This window comes from Staurois parvus, unplaced genomic scaffold (assembly GCF_062004578.1).
Source record: "Staurois parvus isolate SC_StPar_1 unplaced genomic scaffold, SC_StPar_1.0 ptg000091l, whole genome shotgun sequence".
NCBI classification, from domain to species: Eukaryota; Metazoa; Chordata; class Amphibia; order Anura; family Ranidae; genus Staurois; species Staurois parvus.
In genome coordinates, this window is record NW_028317887.1 from 6,995,175 (window position 1) to 7,012,192 (window position 17,018).

The following is a 17,018-nucleotide window of genomic DNA, read 5'->3' on the forward strand; positions in this document are numbered from 1 at the left end:
GAATATAACATTTTAGGGTCCGGGGAGATCTGGGTACCCAGATAAGTCAATGTGTGGGGCCGCCAGACAAATTGAAAACTGGCCTTTAATGAGTGTGCGAGGTCCGAGGGGATCGTAACTGGCAGAATCTTCGGTCCCTTACCATTAGGAAGGTCTGAGATAACCGAAGCTGCCTCAAGAGGAGTAACCGGGCACTCTAAGTCTGCGATCACTTCTGCTGCCAGACGGGGGAACTTCACCTCACTAACGAATAAAGGTCCTATGGGGAACAGTCTGGGGTTGGTCAGGAGTCCGTTTAATATTATACACGGATCTATAATATTCCTGGAAAGCATCTGCAATATGGGTAGAGTCAACTACAGGCTTGTCATGAACTATCAGCTTATGCACATGACATAAGGCCTGCTGTTTTTTCAGAAAGTGAGCCAAGTGACGGCCACACTTATAAAATTTATGCGCATAATACCTCATCTTATTTTTAGCCTGTTACTCAAGGCAGTCCGACAGCTTGGCCCTAAAATCCGTCAATGCAGACAAATCCGAAGAGCTGAGTCTACTTTTATGAGTCTGTTCAAGTAAGCAAATATTATGGACCAGAGTCTCGATTTCTAAGCTCTTAGCTTTTTTGAGTCGGGAACCGTGAGCAATCATCTCACTTCTGATTACTGCTTTGTGGCCCTCCCACCACGCCCCCAACGAAACCTCATCAGTGGAATTAAGTTGGAAGTAAGTAGCAATTGAGGATTCAATGGCGGTGCAGGTAGTGGTGCCATCCAGTAAAGTTTAATTTAATCCTCAAGTCCAAGCAGATCTGCGGGGGGAGTGTAGAGTCAGAGTCAGTGAAACTGGAGCATGGTCAGAAATAGTTATAGAGCCAATTTCCGTGGCACCAATGCAGCCTAAATGGTATTGATCGAGATAAATTAGGTTAATCCGTGAATAAGAGTTATGAACGTGGGAGAAATAGCTATAGTCCTTGTCAGAAGGATGGGTCACCCTCCAGCTATCCACTAAGTGAAGATCATGCAAGCACTCACGAAAATGTTTAAGAGCTTTAAATGAAAAGGTTGACTTCCCAGATGAAGAGTCTAGATAAGTGTCTGAGGAAAGGTTAAAATCCCCACCCAACACAAGGAGGCCCTCCTTAAAAATCATTAGTTTCTTCAACATTTTTGAAAGAAAGTCAACGATCCGTGTGTTAGGAGCATACAATTAAGAAAACTTGTAAACCTCCCCATTGCTGGTACCCTTAAGGAACAAAAATCTACCTTCCGGGTCTACCAGCTGATCAACAGGGACAAAAGGACAGGAGTTATGGACTGCAATCAGCACTCCAGGTGTTTTAGGGAGCTGGGATGGGCAGGAGAACCACTGATTAAATAAAGATTGAGGAAGTCTGGGTGCGGAAGCCCCCGTGAAGTGGGTCTCCTGGAGCAGCAACACAGTCGGGCCTATGCGGCGTAATTCCTGCCAAAGCTTCCCCTGCTTAGAAGGGGAGCACAGACCACGGACATTATAGGAAACTACCATCAATGAAGACGCCATTCCTACAGTCTTAAGGGGTGACCAAGATCCCCATTCCAGGAGGCCCAGTCCAGGGGACAAGAGAAAAACCAAACAACTCCCCCCCCCAATCCCGATCCCCAAGACACCATCAAAACCTGTGTATGAAAATAGAAAGAAATAGAAAACAGAGAGGAGGTAGAAAGAAAAGGCAACAAACCCACAGAGAGGGCCACGTGCCATATATCAAGAAAAAGGGGGAAAAACGGGTCCAGACAGAGCCCAGTAGGGCCACCACTCAGATCCCCTAAAGAACTGTAATTCACAGTAATATCTCTGAGTCGGAGATAATCCTACTTGGGGGTAGTGACTAGCCATGAAGGAGAAACGGATACCGGCCCGGGGCTATGCTGAACAGTGAATAACTAAGAAGAGGGACTTTATCAGAGAAGACCATAAGGTGTAACCAAAATCTATCTCTCTCTGTGCCTCCATACCACTGGCCAAGGAAAGAGTGCAGCCAGGAGGGCACAGAGGAAGAGCACCTCAATACAACATGTAGAAAGGCATTTAAATTGCATAATTAACTAATTGTAAACAACCATGAAACTATTAAACCAGAAAACTGGAATGCTTCAAGTAGACCATCCACGTGAGATGGGGGAAGTCTCCCCCTCTGACGTTGACGTCGACAGGTGTGTTGCCAGCTATATGGGCCTATAGGAATTTGCACATCACTGGAGTATCGCCAGTCTTGGAAGACCATTTGAGGTAGCTCCAGAGTTTCCAGGAATGTAGAAAGGTCATCTTTGGTGCGCAAAACAGCAGTCTTTCCATTCCTGCGGGCAGTAAGACGGAAGGGGAAACCCCATCGGTATAGCACACCCTCCTGTCGTAGCAATGCCAAGACCAAGCCTAGGGCTCTCCGCATCATGAGGGTGCATCTGGACAAGTCAGGAAAGAGCAGCAGGTGGGCCCCATCAAAATCGACATGTTGCTTGCCCCACATAGTTGACATGATTGCTTCTTTAACACCATATTTATGGAAACGACATATTATGTCTCTGGGCTTATTAACATCTTGTGGCGGCGGAAATAGGGCACGTTTTCTACCGATGTAGCAGCAGAATCTCCCAGAATCAGACTGAAAATCCCTTGGAGTGTGGGCACCAAATCTTGCGCACGAGTTGCCTCAGGCAAACCGCGGATCCGTATATTTTGGCGTCTTTCCTGCTTTTCATAGTCATCTAGCTGTATCAATAAAGAGTCAAGCATATGTTCATGCATGCAGATTAGACACTTTTATTCTACCTGTCACTCTTCAGATGGAGATACCAGAGGGACCTTTGAAAAAATATATGGTGAGACCTCCAGGAACAAAGGCATAATTTCAGTCATTTATCTATAAGTACCTTATTGAATAAGGCATCCCAGCCAAGTACAAGCCAATGCTTAGCTGGGAAGCAGAGACAGGTCAAGAATTGTCTGCAGTGGACTGGCTTGATATGATCTCCAGTATGCATAAATGCACATGCTCTATATCGATTAAACTGTTATCAAACTTCAATTACAGCTGCAAGTCTTTTTTGGTACGTCTCTACCATCTTTGCACATCTAGAATTAAATTTTTGCCCATTTTTTTGCAAAATAGCTAAAGCTCTGTCAGATTGGATGGACAGTGTCTGTGAACAGCAATTTTCAAGTCTTGCCACATATTTTTATTTGGATTTAGGTCTGGGTTTTGATTGGGCCATTCTAACACATGAATATGCTTTGATCTAAACCATTCCATTGTAGCTTTGGCTGTTTGTTTAGAGTCACTGTCCTGCTGGAAGGTGAACCTCCACCCCAGTCTGCAGACTTCAACAGGTTTTCTTCTAAGATTGTCCTGAATTTGGCTCCATCCATCTTCCCAGCAACTGTGACCAGCTTCCCTATCCCTGCTGAAGAAAAGTATCCCCACATGATGCTGCCACCACCATGTTTCATAGTGGGGATGGTGTGTTCAGGATAATGTGCAGTGTTCGTTTTCCGCCACATATAGCGTTTTGCTTTTAGGCCAAAAAGTAAAATTTTGGTCTCATCTGACCAGAGCACCCTCTTTCACGTTTTCTGTGTACCCCACATGGCTTCTCACAAACTGCAAATGGGACTTCTTATGGCTTTCTTTCCACAATGGCTTTCTTCTTGCCACTCTTCCAAAAAGGCCAGATTTGTGGAGTGGACGGATTCTCCCACCTGAGCTGTGGCTCTCTGCAGCTCCTTCAGACTTACCATGGGCCTCTTGGCTGCTTCTCTGATTAATGCTCTCCTTGCCTGGCCTGTCAATTTAGGTGGACGGCCATGTCTTGGTAGGTTTGCAGTTGTGCCATACTCTTTTTAGTTTTGGATGATGGATTGAACAGTGCTCCATGAGATGTTCAAAGCTTGTTATATTTTTTTTATAACCTAACCCTGCCTTATATCTATCCACAACTTTATCCTTGACTTGTCTGGTTTGTTCCTTGGCCTTCGTGATGCTGTTTATTCACTAATGTTCTCTAACAAACCGCTGGGGGCTTCACAGAACAGCTGTATTTATACTGAGATTAAATTACACACAGGTGGACTCTATTTATTAATTAGGTGACTTCTGAAGGCAATTGGTTCCACTAGATTTTAGTTAGGGGTGTCAGAGTAAAGGGGGCTGAATACAAATGCATGCCACACTTTTCAGAAATTTATTTGTAAAAAATTTCCATTTCACAATTATGTGCCACTTTGTGTTGGTCTATCACAAAATCCTAATAAAATACATTTACGTTTTTGGTTGTAACATGACAAAATGCGGAAAATGTCAAGGAGTATGAATACTTTTTCAATACACTGTAATAATTAACATCTTAGTAGCTAGTTATAGATGTAATTTCATCTCATGTTGGTTTGTGATTCTTTATTTCTTTTTTCGTTAATCTCTTGGACAGGATTGCAAACTGTATTTTGCATTGTTGACATTGTATAAGATCTCTCTGTCATTTCTATGTATATGCCTTTTTATATCAATAAGCATGTTGGTAAACAAAAAAAATGACCATGCTGTGATATGCACATTCAAAACAACTGAAACTGAGCTTTTGTCCTCCAAATTAAACAAGAAAACTAATGATAAGATGCATTTAGGTACCTCTTTTCAAAAAAATGTCGCTCTAAAACATTATTTGCAACAAGCTTAATTTCCAAAAATTCCCAGGATGACTTCAGCTCACAGTTCACATTTAGCCTTCCTTTATTCAGAGTATCAAGGATGTCAATATATTCCCTCGTTTCAGGGCTACACTGAATGATGCACCCTAAGAGTTGGATAAGAAAAGAACAGGTTAGACCAACATTTTAAAATCAGACAAACAGGTTAACAGCCACCATTGAATCTACAAATGCTAGAAGTTTGCTGTCCTGAATTTAAAGTACTATTACACCCAAAAACAAAAATGTGAAAAATTGCAGCTTACCAATCATTAGATGTGATGATTGCATTAGTTTGCTTTTTTTAGGCTTTTCCCACTGTTTTCATCTGGTGATCTGGCCAGTAACACACCTCCTGCATTAGAGTGCCTCCACTCTGGATGAAGGAGCATAAGGGTACCTTTGGACAACAGCATTGTCAGTCTGAGGGTGGAGGAGTGTTAGATGAGCTGGCAGAAACAAAAAATAGGAAGTCCCCTTATATAATCCCACCTCCTCAGGAGTCCTCAGTTTTGCACACACAATCAATCCCAACAGAGGAGAGGAACCTCTGTGTAATGTACTCGCAAGAAATTGATTTTACAGGTACGGTAAGTACAAAACTCCTGTTTTCTTTTTCATACATCACGGGACAGTGCAGGTTATTAATCATGACTACCTGGGATGTCCCAAAGAAAAGCACATTAGGGGAGGGAAACCAGCAGCCATCGTCAGGCCCAAAGAAATTATTCAGCTTGCAAAACACTATGGCAAAAGGTGGTATCCTCAGCAGCCCTCACATCCACCTGGGAAAACCTTGTAAAGGTGTGTACCAAAGACCATGTTGCAGCCTTGCAAACCTGAGCTGCTGGTGCCTGATGACAGATAGCCCAAGAGGCACCAACACTTCTGGTAGAGTGAGCCATAACTTCAAATAGTGGAACCTTTCCCTTCAAGCCACAGGACTGAGAAATAAGCTTATAAATTCAATGGGAAATGGTCAACTTAGTAGCCTCCTGATCCTTCAGGAAAGAAAAACAATGAATCCGACTGTCTGACTGCAGCAGACAATTTCAGATTCCTCTTGGCAGCCTTCACCACATCCAATGTGTGAATGGCTTTGTCTCCTGGCGACTGAGACCTAGGAAAAAAAAAGGAAAATAATGTACTGATAAAGGTGAAAATCTGAAACTATCTTTGGCAAAAAGGATGGTTGAGAACAAAGGACCACCTTGTCATGATGGAATACCAGAAATGGCTCCTTGAAGGAAAGAGCCACCAATTCCAATATCCTTCTTGCTGAAGCCACCAAAAAAACAATCTTTCCAAAGAACTAATGGAGGATCCCAGTTTGGCTCAAAAGGTGGCTTCTGTAAAACTAAATTTAGTTCCCACAGACACTAGGGTGCTCTAACTATTGGAATTATACGAGTAACTCTCTTGAGAAAGGTGTGTACCAAAGAATGACATGCTATTGGCTTTTGGAAAAAAGTTGCAAAGGCCGAAACCTGTCCCTTAATGGTACTCAAAGCTAACTTCAATTCTACTCTTGATTGGAGAAAAGCCAAAATATGATCTATCACATATTTATGGGGATGCAACTTCCTTGCCTCACACCAGATCACATAAGATTCCCAGGTCCTTTGGTAAATCTTCCTGGGCGAAGCCTTACTGGCTCTCAGTAATGCAGGAATGACCAGCATCTGTAAAGAAGGGTGGAAGATTGGGCCCTGTGACAGGAGGTCCAGACGAGCTGAAATTGTCCGTGGGACATCCACCTCCATGTTTACAATGTCAGAATACCATGTTCTACTGAGCCAAGCCAATGCGACCAGAATCACTGGACTTCCCTATACTTAAAACCTGTGTAAGAGACACAGAAGAAGCTGAATTAGAGGAAAACCGCATATCAAACAAAAACTATTCCATGGGGTCACCAGGGTGTCTACTGCAAGGAGCTGTGAGTCCCTTGTCCTGGAAATGAAACTGTCTAGTTTTTCACTGAACCTGGATGCTTGAAGATTTACCTCTTCCTGGACAGCATGGCTCCTGGTGTTCCCCAGATGATTAATGCATGCCACGGCCGTGGTATTGTCTGCCTGGATTCTCACCAACAAGCCTCTGTAACTGAACTGTAAAGTGCAGTGGTCTCCAAACTGCAGCAAGGGGCAAGATGTGGTCCTCTGCTTGCTTTTATGCAGCCCTTGGGACACTATTAGTCCTACCGATACAAGACACTATCCCTACCACTGACACCAACAACAAGGCATAATTCCTGTTACTGATATCAACAATAGGACAATATTACTACCAATAGCCCCAACAATGAGGCACTATTCTTCCCACTGATACCAATGATATGGCACTTTTGCTTCCCCTGATACCAACAATGGGTCAATATTCCTCCCACTAATAGAGATGATGGGGCATAGTTTAATCCCCTTGACCCCAGGATGTGTTCTAATCTCACTGGCCACAGTCCAGCCCCCTCAAAGTCTGAAGGACAGTAAATTGGCCCTTTGTTTAGAAAGTTTGGAGACCCCTAGTACAGTGCAACAAAGTAAGATGGATTGCCCGAAGCTTAGAATGCTGATGAGTAACAACCTCTTCAGAGGAGACCAAGTCCCTTGAACTAAAAGATGGCCCAGAACACCATCTCATCCTGTCAGGCTGACATCTATTGTGAGTACCTTCCAGAAAATGGGAGGAATGACCTCCCTGTCTCAAACTTCAGAGGAGACATCTACCAGCTATGTGCCCACAGCACACTAAAAGGGAGAGACATCTGACAATCCAGAGAAAGAATCCTCATGTCCAATTACAACAGGATATTCTTCTGAAAAGGTCTGGAATGGAACCAAGCAAATGGAACCACCTTGAATGCGGCCACCATCTTTCCCAGCAGTCTCATACAAAGGCAAATCAGGGGAAACTTGCAATTTTTGAGAGAAGATGCTTTCTCAGGGCAACGCTTTTTTCTGAAGGCAGAAAAATTTTCACCTGGAATGTGTCTACGATCAGACCCAGATACACCATTCTCTGATTTGGCACCAAAGCCAATTTTCGGACGTTGAAAACCCATCCCAACGTTTCCAGAATCTGCACTGTGAGAGACACATTTTGCCTTAACAAATAAGCAAATTGTTTTCTGAGCAACAGATCATCCAAACACCCTAAAATGGGTATCCATTGAACCCTTAATAGGCTGAGAACTGGAGCCAGCACCTTTGTGAATACCCGGGGAGCTGTGGCCAGCCTGTATAGCAGAGCCACAAACTGAAAGTGCCAGTTGCAAGAATCTCTGAAAGACTGGGACAAGGAGATAAGCACCCCTTATGTCCACGAATGCTAGAAAGTCTTTACTGGAGCAAAGCCACCAACAAGCGCACTGATTCCATACAAAACATCTAAACCTTGAGAAACTTGTTCAGACTCTTGAGGTCCAAAATTCGCCAAACATCGCTGTTTGGCTTTGGGACCGTGAACAGGCTTGAGTAAAAACCAAGGAACTACCATTCGTCTTCTGGCACTAGCCTGATCACTCCTTGTCAGAGAAAATGATTGAGGGTCTGAAACAGCAACTTTTTTGCAGATTCATGGAAACATTTGACATCATAAAACGTGAAAGAGGAAATTCTCCAAATTCCAGTAGCCGTGAGTGACTGTAAAGATGATCCAATTATCCAGAAACACCTTTTGCCAAACCTCCAAAAATGCCAGTATCCCCCCCACCACCACTCGAATGTGCAGGTGGTACACCTTCACTCTGTAGAGGACTTGGTGTCAGGAATGGACTCAGCACTGGTGGTGGGACTCACCTGCCGTGTGGGCTGCAGTACCAGAGCTGACCAGCGGGTGCTCTCAGCAGCCAGAAGCTCACACGTGCAATCAGCCAAACCTGGGGCTGATTGCAGAAAGGTGTATTTAAGGCATGACCAGGCCTGTGCTCTGGGCCTTGGTGTATGTTTTCCCATGAGCCTCTGTACCTGGTATCCTGTGTTCCTGCTTCCTTGCTGACCCGGCTTGATCCTGACCTCTGCTGACCGTCTCCTGTTGAACCCCTGGCTTGCCTGACCACCCTTCTGCCTGATCCCCTGTACCGCGCTGCCCGTGAGTTACTGAACCCGGCTTGTGACCTTGACCATTCTCTGCCAGCTCCTTTGGTACCTTGCTGCCCGCACGTTGCTGACTTGGCCCGTCTGGCCACGCTAACTACTCTGCCATCCATCCATCCTGCACGGATCCAGCTGTACCTGCACATACCTCTGGCGGATCCCTCTACCACTAGCAGGTGTACTCAGGGGCCGCGACCTGGTTCCTGTCTACTCCAAGTCCATCCCCACCATCAGGGGCCCTGGTGAATAAGCAGACTGGGACTTAGACTCCGCGCCCTGGGGAATACTGTCCTGGGGACCACTAGAGGTACCACCAAACGGTCATTACAGAACCCTATGGCCGGCCTGACCGTTCCACCTCTCCAGCCCTGACTACTCCTGTGTTCCTGCACCTACTAAGATTAGTGGAAGGTTGGTTTGTTCACTGTGCGTTTATATATATATATATATATATATATATATCTGGGTGGCTAATAATAAACTGTATTATTATGCTATACCTGAAACCTGCGTTTCCCTGTGTCAGTCCACACCTTTCTGGTCACTCCTAGATTCCTGACACTTGGCATCTGACTTTACTGGATTGGCCGACCAGAACTTAAACTGGTCCCGAGGCTTCCATCTGGGATCCACAGGCTGGGAGCGCCGAAAGCACTGCTTAGAAATGCTTGATCCAGAAGTAGAAGATGCGGCCAAAATGCAGGCAAAAGACTAATCCAGACAGCAGGTAAAAACACAACATGATAAACAGGCCAGGGTAAGTCCTGGAGGTAGGCAGAAAAGTGGTAGATTTACAGGCCAGGGTCCGTTTAGGTGGCAGGCAGAAATGCAGTCGATTAACAGGCCAGGATCAGTTATGGTGGCAAGCAGAGCCATGGATCAGTATGCAAGCAAGATTACTCCAGGCAACAGGCAGAAATGTGGTTTGTAAATAGGCAAGGGCTAGTCCAGTGCCAGGCAGAGGCATGGTCAATATGCAGGCAAAGAGTCAGCATAGGCAGAAGACAAGACACGTTGCTAATAAAACAGGCAAAGGGTCAGTACACAGGACATCAGATACAGGCAAATGTCAGGTAGTCACATACATCAGAATAATCTTCACCGCACCTTCACTAATATCGTGAGGTATGGAAGCGACATAAACTGTCTAAAATGCTTAAGTCAGGTTGTGAGGGACATGGGGAACAATAGTAATGTGTGCGTCACCTTTTCCATCTTTGAAGCATACACAGCAATTTTTTTTGGGGGGGGGGTCTTCAGCTTTAGTAGGAAGAAGAATATCAAGGAAGTGTCTCTCATGCAGCCTGCTGACTGCATCAAATCAAAGGTTATCAGGTGCAGGGTCTTCCTGATAAATTAGGGCTGTTATAACCTCCCCTTTATAGTTTAGGAAGAAGCCAGATCTTCCTGCTGACTTGTAGATGATGAAGTTGTAAAATAGCCAATTCGAATAGGTAGATGGACACTTTTTACAAGTTAACAGATCTTCAGGATAACAGGTAGGGCTTCATTATCAGGCTCTTGAAATCTACACCTCCCAAGGATGGATTGTATTCAGGAACACAAGGAGGATTTTGGACCAGACCAGACCTTACCGGAATTCCTAATAAGATGCCTTGGTGGATGGAAAAAAGGACATAGCCACCCTATTTATAGTTCCATTAAAGAGCCAAAGTTCCTCATTATGCATAACTTGCTGACTCCCCCTTTTCAGGTTTGTTTTGACCAGTCTTTGAGGAAAGCCCTTGTAATTTGGTCGAATTGTATCACAAGCTGTAGTTTGCTACAGAAAAAGAATTCGGAAAAGTGGCACGCTGGTATAGAATTTATCGCTTATGGAGTAAAGGTGACCTAAGGTGCCACACTATTTTTCCGCTGCTACCCATATAAGCCAGGCATCCAGAGGGTTCCAGGTGGCTATCTTTCCCTTCGTAAACACAAAAGTCATATGTGTACCTTGTGGCCCTCTCACAAAGTTTACATAACTTCATCCTATATCTGGCATGTTCATTGGGGAGACACTGTTTGATATCAGTCTGACTATAAAATGTATGAGGGATTCATCAATGCAGATATTTTTGTTGTCAGTATAAATCTGAGAAAATGTTTGGGAAAAACAATTGATAAGTGGCCTAATTTTGTAAGGACTGTTGTATGTGGGTTGACTTTAGGGAGGACACAGGGAATTATCATTGTAATGTAATGGCTTACATTTGGCTGGTGAAACCTACACTGGCGTGGCAGTAATTAGAAACACTCCCTGTGACTAATGTGGCTAGCATTTAGCAACAGTGTTGCTGACTTGCACTGGTCTGGTGTCAATGACACTAGTCTGCTGGTGACTAGAAAAACTGTCGTTGGCTTAAACTAATCTGGCAGTGACGAGGAACATTGTTGCTGGTGTACACTGGTTTGGCATCACTGACACTGGTCTAAAGGCAATCACGAACACTGCTTCTGATGTACACTGGTCTGGCGTCACTGACACTGGTTTGGCTGCAAGATCAGGAACCCTGTTGCTGACATATACTGGTCTGCTGTCACTGACACAGGTATGGCATCAATTAGAGACACTGGCTGGCTGCACTGGGACTTTTCTGGCTAATGATCAGTTGCACTGTCACTGGCTGCACTGGTTTAGTGATACTGGGACTGGCATGGTTAGCAGCAGGTACACTGTGGCAGGCACTGGTTTAGTGACACCGGGACTAGTGTGGAAAGTGATCAGGGACAATGTCTGTGACACTGTAGAACATCCTAAAAATTACAGATGTGCTGACAACAAGAAAAGCTCTCACAGGTGCTCGGTATATGAGAGCAAAAGGACTGATGTCTGAAACCTGCAGCCTTTGTTTACTTTTGTGCTCATTGTGATTAGTGTGGCTTTCCGACCAGTAAAAGTGTCCAAAAGGTGCTCCTGCAGCAACTATATCTCCCAGATGACCACCTGGTCAGTAACATTCTTCAAGTGCGTCCAGCACACTGGTCCCTTGCCTCGTGGCTGTCTCCTGCGGAAAAAGGAGCCCTGAATTGCAGTCAACTCTCCTAATATAAAGTTTGTGCACACCTGCACAATCAGTTGGTGCCAGTCACCAACAAATCTTGGACAGAGGGTTGGAGGCTTCATCCCTTCCAAAACTCTGCAAAGCCTCCAAACTCCAGAACCATACCAGGGTTTACTAATCCCAGAGAAAACTAAAAAAAAACAAATTTTCCCCATTCAACAAACATTCCAGAGTGCCTCACCCTATATAGGTGAGAATCCCAGGTGACACCAGTACCTCTTGGCACCGTGACATGGTGCTGCCCTGTTACACTAGCTTAATATCATCCATGTCATATTAACTGTTGACAACTCAATGAGTCCCAACTACCCCCTCACCCTCCTTTTCGTTTCTCTGCTGCCCCTCACCCCCCCTCCTTTTTTTTCCTCTTACCCCCATTTTCTTTTCTCTCTCTCTATTCCTCATTACCCATTCCCTCTCACCTTTTTACCTTTTCCACTTGAAAAGGTAAAAACAGTTAGTGTTGCTTTTTCTCTTATATTGGTTAAAAAAAAAGAAAATTTGTGAGGAAACGGTATATCTCAGTGGTTTGTACAAGTGGTATGTACAAGAAGCTCTGCAGCATACACATCACATACTGTCTACACTGAATGCCCAGCACCTTTGTTGCATTTGTACTTGTTATGTTTCCGTGTACAATATTTGTTGCATTGCATGCTGATATGTCTGCGTTGAAAGGATGTGATATATCGCTTCTTCTAAATAAGGAATTAAAAAAAAAAATAACTCAGTGCGGAGAAAACAGGGGTTTCATTTGACACATGTATACTCATCAACAAACTACAAGCCTTTTCTGCAGCAGGCAAACAGCCAAAGGAATACCCAATGCACACAAGTTTTGGGGTTCGCACAGGTCAACTCAAAAGAACAGACCAAAATGAAGGCACAGAATAATAAAACACACTAAATAATGTAAGCAGTCCCTACGGTCATCATACAACAAAGGAAATAGTCCAGGTTAGTATCTCCTTAAAAAAAAGGAAAAAAAATCTTTAAAACAAACCTTTCTCTGCATCTCTCTTAATCTTAGGGATTGTAAACTTATGTAGAAGTTTATTTTCCAGGATCCCAGTGAAAGACTTTACCGATTCATCCATTTTGGACACTGCAGACTAAGAATTTGTTAGAATTATGCCTGAAACATACAAAACAAAATTCTTAAGCAAACACTCCCACAGGTTTTGATGGTTTACAATAAAAGATTTTGCATATGCAGTGTTGTATCATGGTAATTATAGATTTAAAGTGGAACTAGGGGCAAAATCAAATATAGCATGCTGTATATGATGCAGCACCTCAAAACATTAACGCAACATACAGTAATATAAATGTAATGACGCCCCAATGCACATCTACAGTGCGCTGCAACCCACCTCTCTTAAAATGCACCACAACACACAGATTCAAATTCTCTGTGCACAGCACTGTACCTTAAAAATTAGTGCAGGCCTGGATTTTTTAATGCTGAAAGCCCACTAATTTTAAATGGGCTGCTTGGCACAATGTATCTCAGAAATGAGCACCTCAGGAACAGCAGTAGGCCCCCTTCTGAGCAAATTCAAAGTGATTGAGCAGTTGTAAAGCCACTGGGATCAGTTTTAGACCTCATGCACACAGGAATTTTACCTCTCCTAAAATCCAGCAGCATTTTTGCAGGAAAAAACACCTGACGCTTATGAAAGTTTCTAAACCTTTTACATGCGTTTAGGCGCATTTACAGGCATCAAGCGCTTGGGCATGAATTCATTTCATTGGCCAGAATAAGTAATTATTCTGGCCATTGAAATAAATTAACGCTCAAGCGCTAAATGCACCTAGCGTTTAGGCTTGTCAATTGTTTTTCAGCCAAAATGCTGCAGCTCCAGGGTGCCCTGACACTAAACTCTCCTGCCACAAAACGTTGCAAAATGCCTAGGTATGTTTGCATGGACACATAGGATAACATACAGGGCAGTTTAGAGGCAGTAAAAAAAAAAACACCTTACACCCCTAGCAGTAGAGTTGAAAACACCCATTGTGCATGAGGCCTTACTGGAAAGCCAATTGCTGCCACTAAAAAGCAATACAAAGATCATGGCTGCAACTTATTTATAAAGTATTCACAGTGCTTAACATTTGCCACATTCTGTTATGTTACAGCCTTATTTCAAATGGATTAAATTCATTTTTTACCTCAACATTCTACAAACAATACCCCATAATGACAACATGAAAGAAGTATGTTTTGAAATCTTTGCAATTTATTCAAAATAAAAAACGGGGAAAAAAACACATGTACATAAGTATTCACAGCCTTTTCCATGACACTCAAAATTGAGCTCTGGTGCATCCTGTTCACACTGATCATCCTTGAAATGTTTCGACAACTTGATTGGAGTCCACCTGTGGGAAATTCTGTTGATTGGACAAGATTAGGAAACGCATAAACCTATTTATATAAGGTCCTACAGCTAACAGTGCATGTCAGAGCACAAACCAAGCCATGAAGTTCAAGGAATTGTCTGTAGACCTCAGAGACAGGATTGTTTCAAGGCACAGATCTGGGGAAGGGTACAGAAAAATTTCTGAAGCATTGAAGGTGCCAATGAGAACAGTGGCCTTCATCATCTGTAAATGGGAGAAGTTTGGAACCACCAGGAGTCTTCCTAGAGCGAGCTGCCTGGCCAAAATGAGCGATCGAGGGGCCTTAGCTAGAGAGGTACCCAAGCACCCGTTGGTCATTCTGAAAGAGCTCCAGCATTCCTCTGTGGAGAGAGGAGAACCTTCCAGAAGAACAACCATCTCTGCAGCACTCCACCAACCAAGCCTGTATGGTAGAGTGGCCAGAGAGAAGCCACTCCTCAGTAAAAGGCAAATGGAAGCCCGCCTGGAGTTTGCCAAAAGGTACCTGAGGGACTCTCAGACCATGAGAAACAAGACTCTCTGGTCTGATGAAACAAAGATTGAACTCTTGGCCTGAATGCCAAGCATCATTTCTGGAGGAAACCAGGCACCACTCACCACCTGGCCAATACCATCCCTACAGCAAAGCATGGTGGTGGCATATATATGTGATTTTTTTTCCCACCCATCTCGCCCTGTAGCAGTATTTCTGCTATAAGGCGGACGGGAAGCAGTTAATAAATTGCAAAGATTTCAAAACGAACTTCTTTCGCATTGTCATTATGGGGTATTGTTTGTAAAATGTTGAGGAAAAAAATTAATTTAATCCACTTTGGAATAAGGCTGTAACATAACAAAATGTGGCAAAAGTTAAGCGCTGTGAATACTTTCTGGATGCACTGTTTTAGACACAGGCACAATCTTAGTTTTTTTCACCAAAACGTATTTACCAAAACATATTCAAGCTATAATTCTATAATGGGCTGAAAGTGCACACTCTCAAGTTTAATTTGAGGGTATGTACATCCAAATTGGAGGAATGGTTTAGGAATTACAGCTCTTAAGAGTAGCCATCCCCCCTTTTTTAAGGGACCAAAAGTAATTGGACAATTGAATCAAAAGCTGTTTCATGGCCAGATGTGGGCTACTTCTTCATTCTTCACCAGTTAAGCAGGTAAAAAGTCTGGACTTGATTCTAAGTGTGGTATTTGCATTTGGAATCCATTGCTCTGAACCTACATTGTGTACACATACACATATATCGTTTCTAGCCTGCTGTAACACGCACGCGTTTGTGTAGGCATCTTTTGTTCAGACTGTACTTATGTGTAATGATTATGCTGGTATATTTCGACCATGGTTCACATCCCATCAGTGTAACCTGCATTTAATTTTAATTTTCTTTTTTATCTAATATTCCCAGGTTACCCATATGTATCATTTGTCACATTACAGCAGCAACCCATCTGCACACTCATTCCCCCCCCCCCTTTCTTTTCCCTCTCCCTCTTTCCTCCTGCCCATCTCTTAATTGTAATTATAACTATATAATTATATTTTTATTCTTATTTTCTTCATACATTATTGTTTTTATATATCTTCTCATATAATGTTCACACCCCATTTTTTAATATGCTACACACCCCCACTCAGCTCTTACTAACATAGTCCCGTTTTTGCCTTCTTTTTGTTTTATTTTTTCATCTCTTTCCATCTTCTCCAGTTTCCTATTGTGTCACACCATACAGTCCGCTCTGTATCCATATCATGCTTGGTCTTCAAGAGGCATGTACCTTCCTTCCCACTGACCGCCCTTTCCCCTATTTAACTGGTTCTCCCTTAGCCTGGACATCAGTCTTGAAGAAGGAGCTCTGTGCATGCTCTGAAACGTGTCACCGCTCCATGCTCACGTCACTTCCGGTCCGTGGACAACTTGCATTCCAGCGTGCGCTCCAGTGGTCTGGATAGAGCTGCGGCCATCTTAACACCTCTTCTCAAGCTCCCCCTGCAGCTGCTGGCTGGCACAGCGGCTCCGTCGCTCAGAGGACAGAGCCCTGCTATTGACGGATTACACTACAGCCTGTTTGTACTACCACACTGTAAGTGTTTTTAACTGCTTTTATTAAGTGTTCTTGCATGGCAAGACCACTTACTGTTATCTCACATATATATTCTTATTATTATAGCCAAATTTACCACCCTAACTCCTCCCACAGTTTTTACACTACATAAAGAGTAATATACCGAAACGTGCGGATTGTTCCCGATCGGTGTGCTATTACTTTGTGGAATGTTTCGCCGAATGGTTCACGAAATATCGCCGTTTTTGTGGTGAAATTGGTCCCATAGGAATGAATGGCGGAATGTTCAAAACTAGAGTGGGAGCTGAAAAAAGCTAGAGTGTGAGCTGAAAAATCAGGACATGATTTCTAAACTGCCACCACTCCCTCATTTTCAAGCCCACCTACACAAATCCTATATTAAAAGGTTCAGCTACCCCTGTTGCCACTAAAAATGTACATGGCTAAGCCATAGTCCTTATAGTTTTCACAATATGACCATTTGTTTGCAACTCACGCCGCCCATTGACATTCATTGAAACTCCACTATAGCCATCTCAAATTTGAAGGGCAATTTCTAAACTGCGACTGTGCCTTCATTTTTAATATTTCAGAGACATACTATGCATCAAAATGTAGGTCTGGGTCTTGTGATTCTCACAATATAAAGCTCTTCGGTGTAGGATTTTTAA

At 43.5% G+C, this 17,018-nt stretch overlaps 1 protein-coding gene across 1 annotated transcript in view; it reads right to left on the reverse strand.

Moving 5' to 3' along the window:
- The window catches only part of TEX15 (testis expressed 15, meiosis and synapsis associated), an 88,017-nt gene extending 75,036 nt beyond the window's left edge, over nucleotides 1-12,981 (reverse strand). The window contains exons 1-2 of the mRNA XM_089670600.1: nucleotides 12,888-12,981; nucleotides 4,667-4,832 (exon numbers count right to left, since the gene is read on the reverse strand). Coding sequence (XP_089526726.1) covers nucleotides 4,667-4,832; nucleotides 12,888-12,981 — 260 coding nt within the window. The remainder of the gene's footprint in view (nucleotides 1-4,666; nucleotides 4,833-12,887) is intronic.
- Between the last annotated feature and the right edge of the window lie 4,037 nt (nucleotides 12,982-17,018).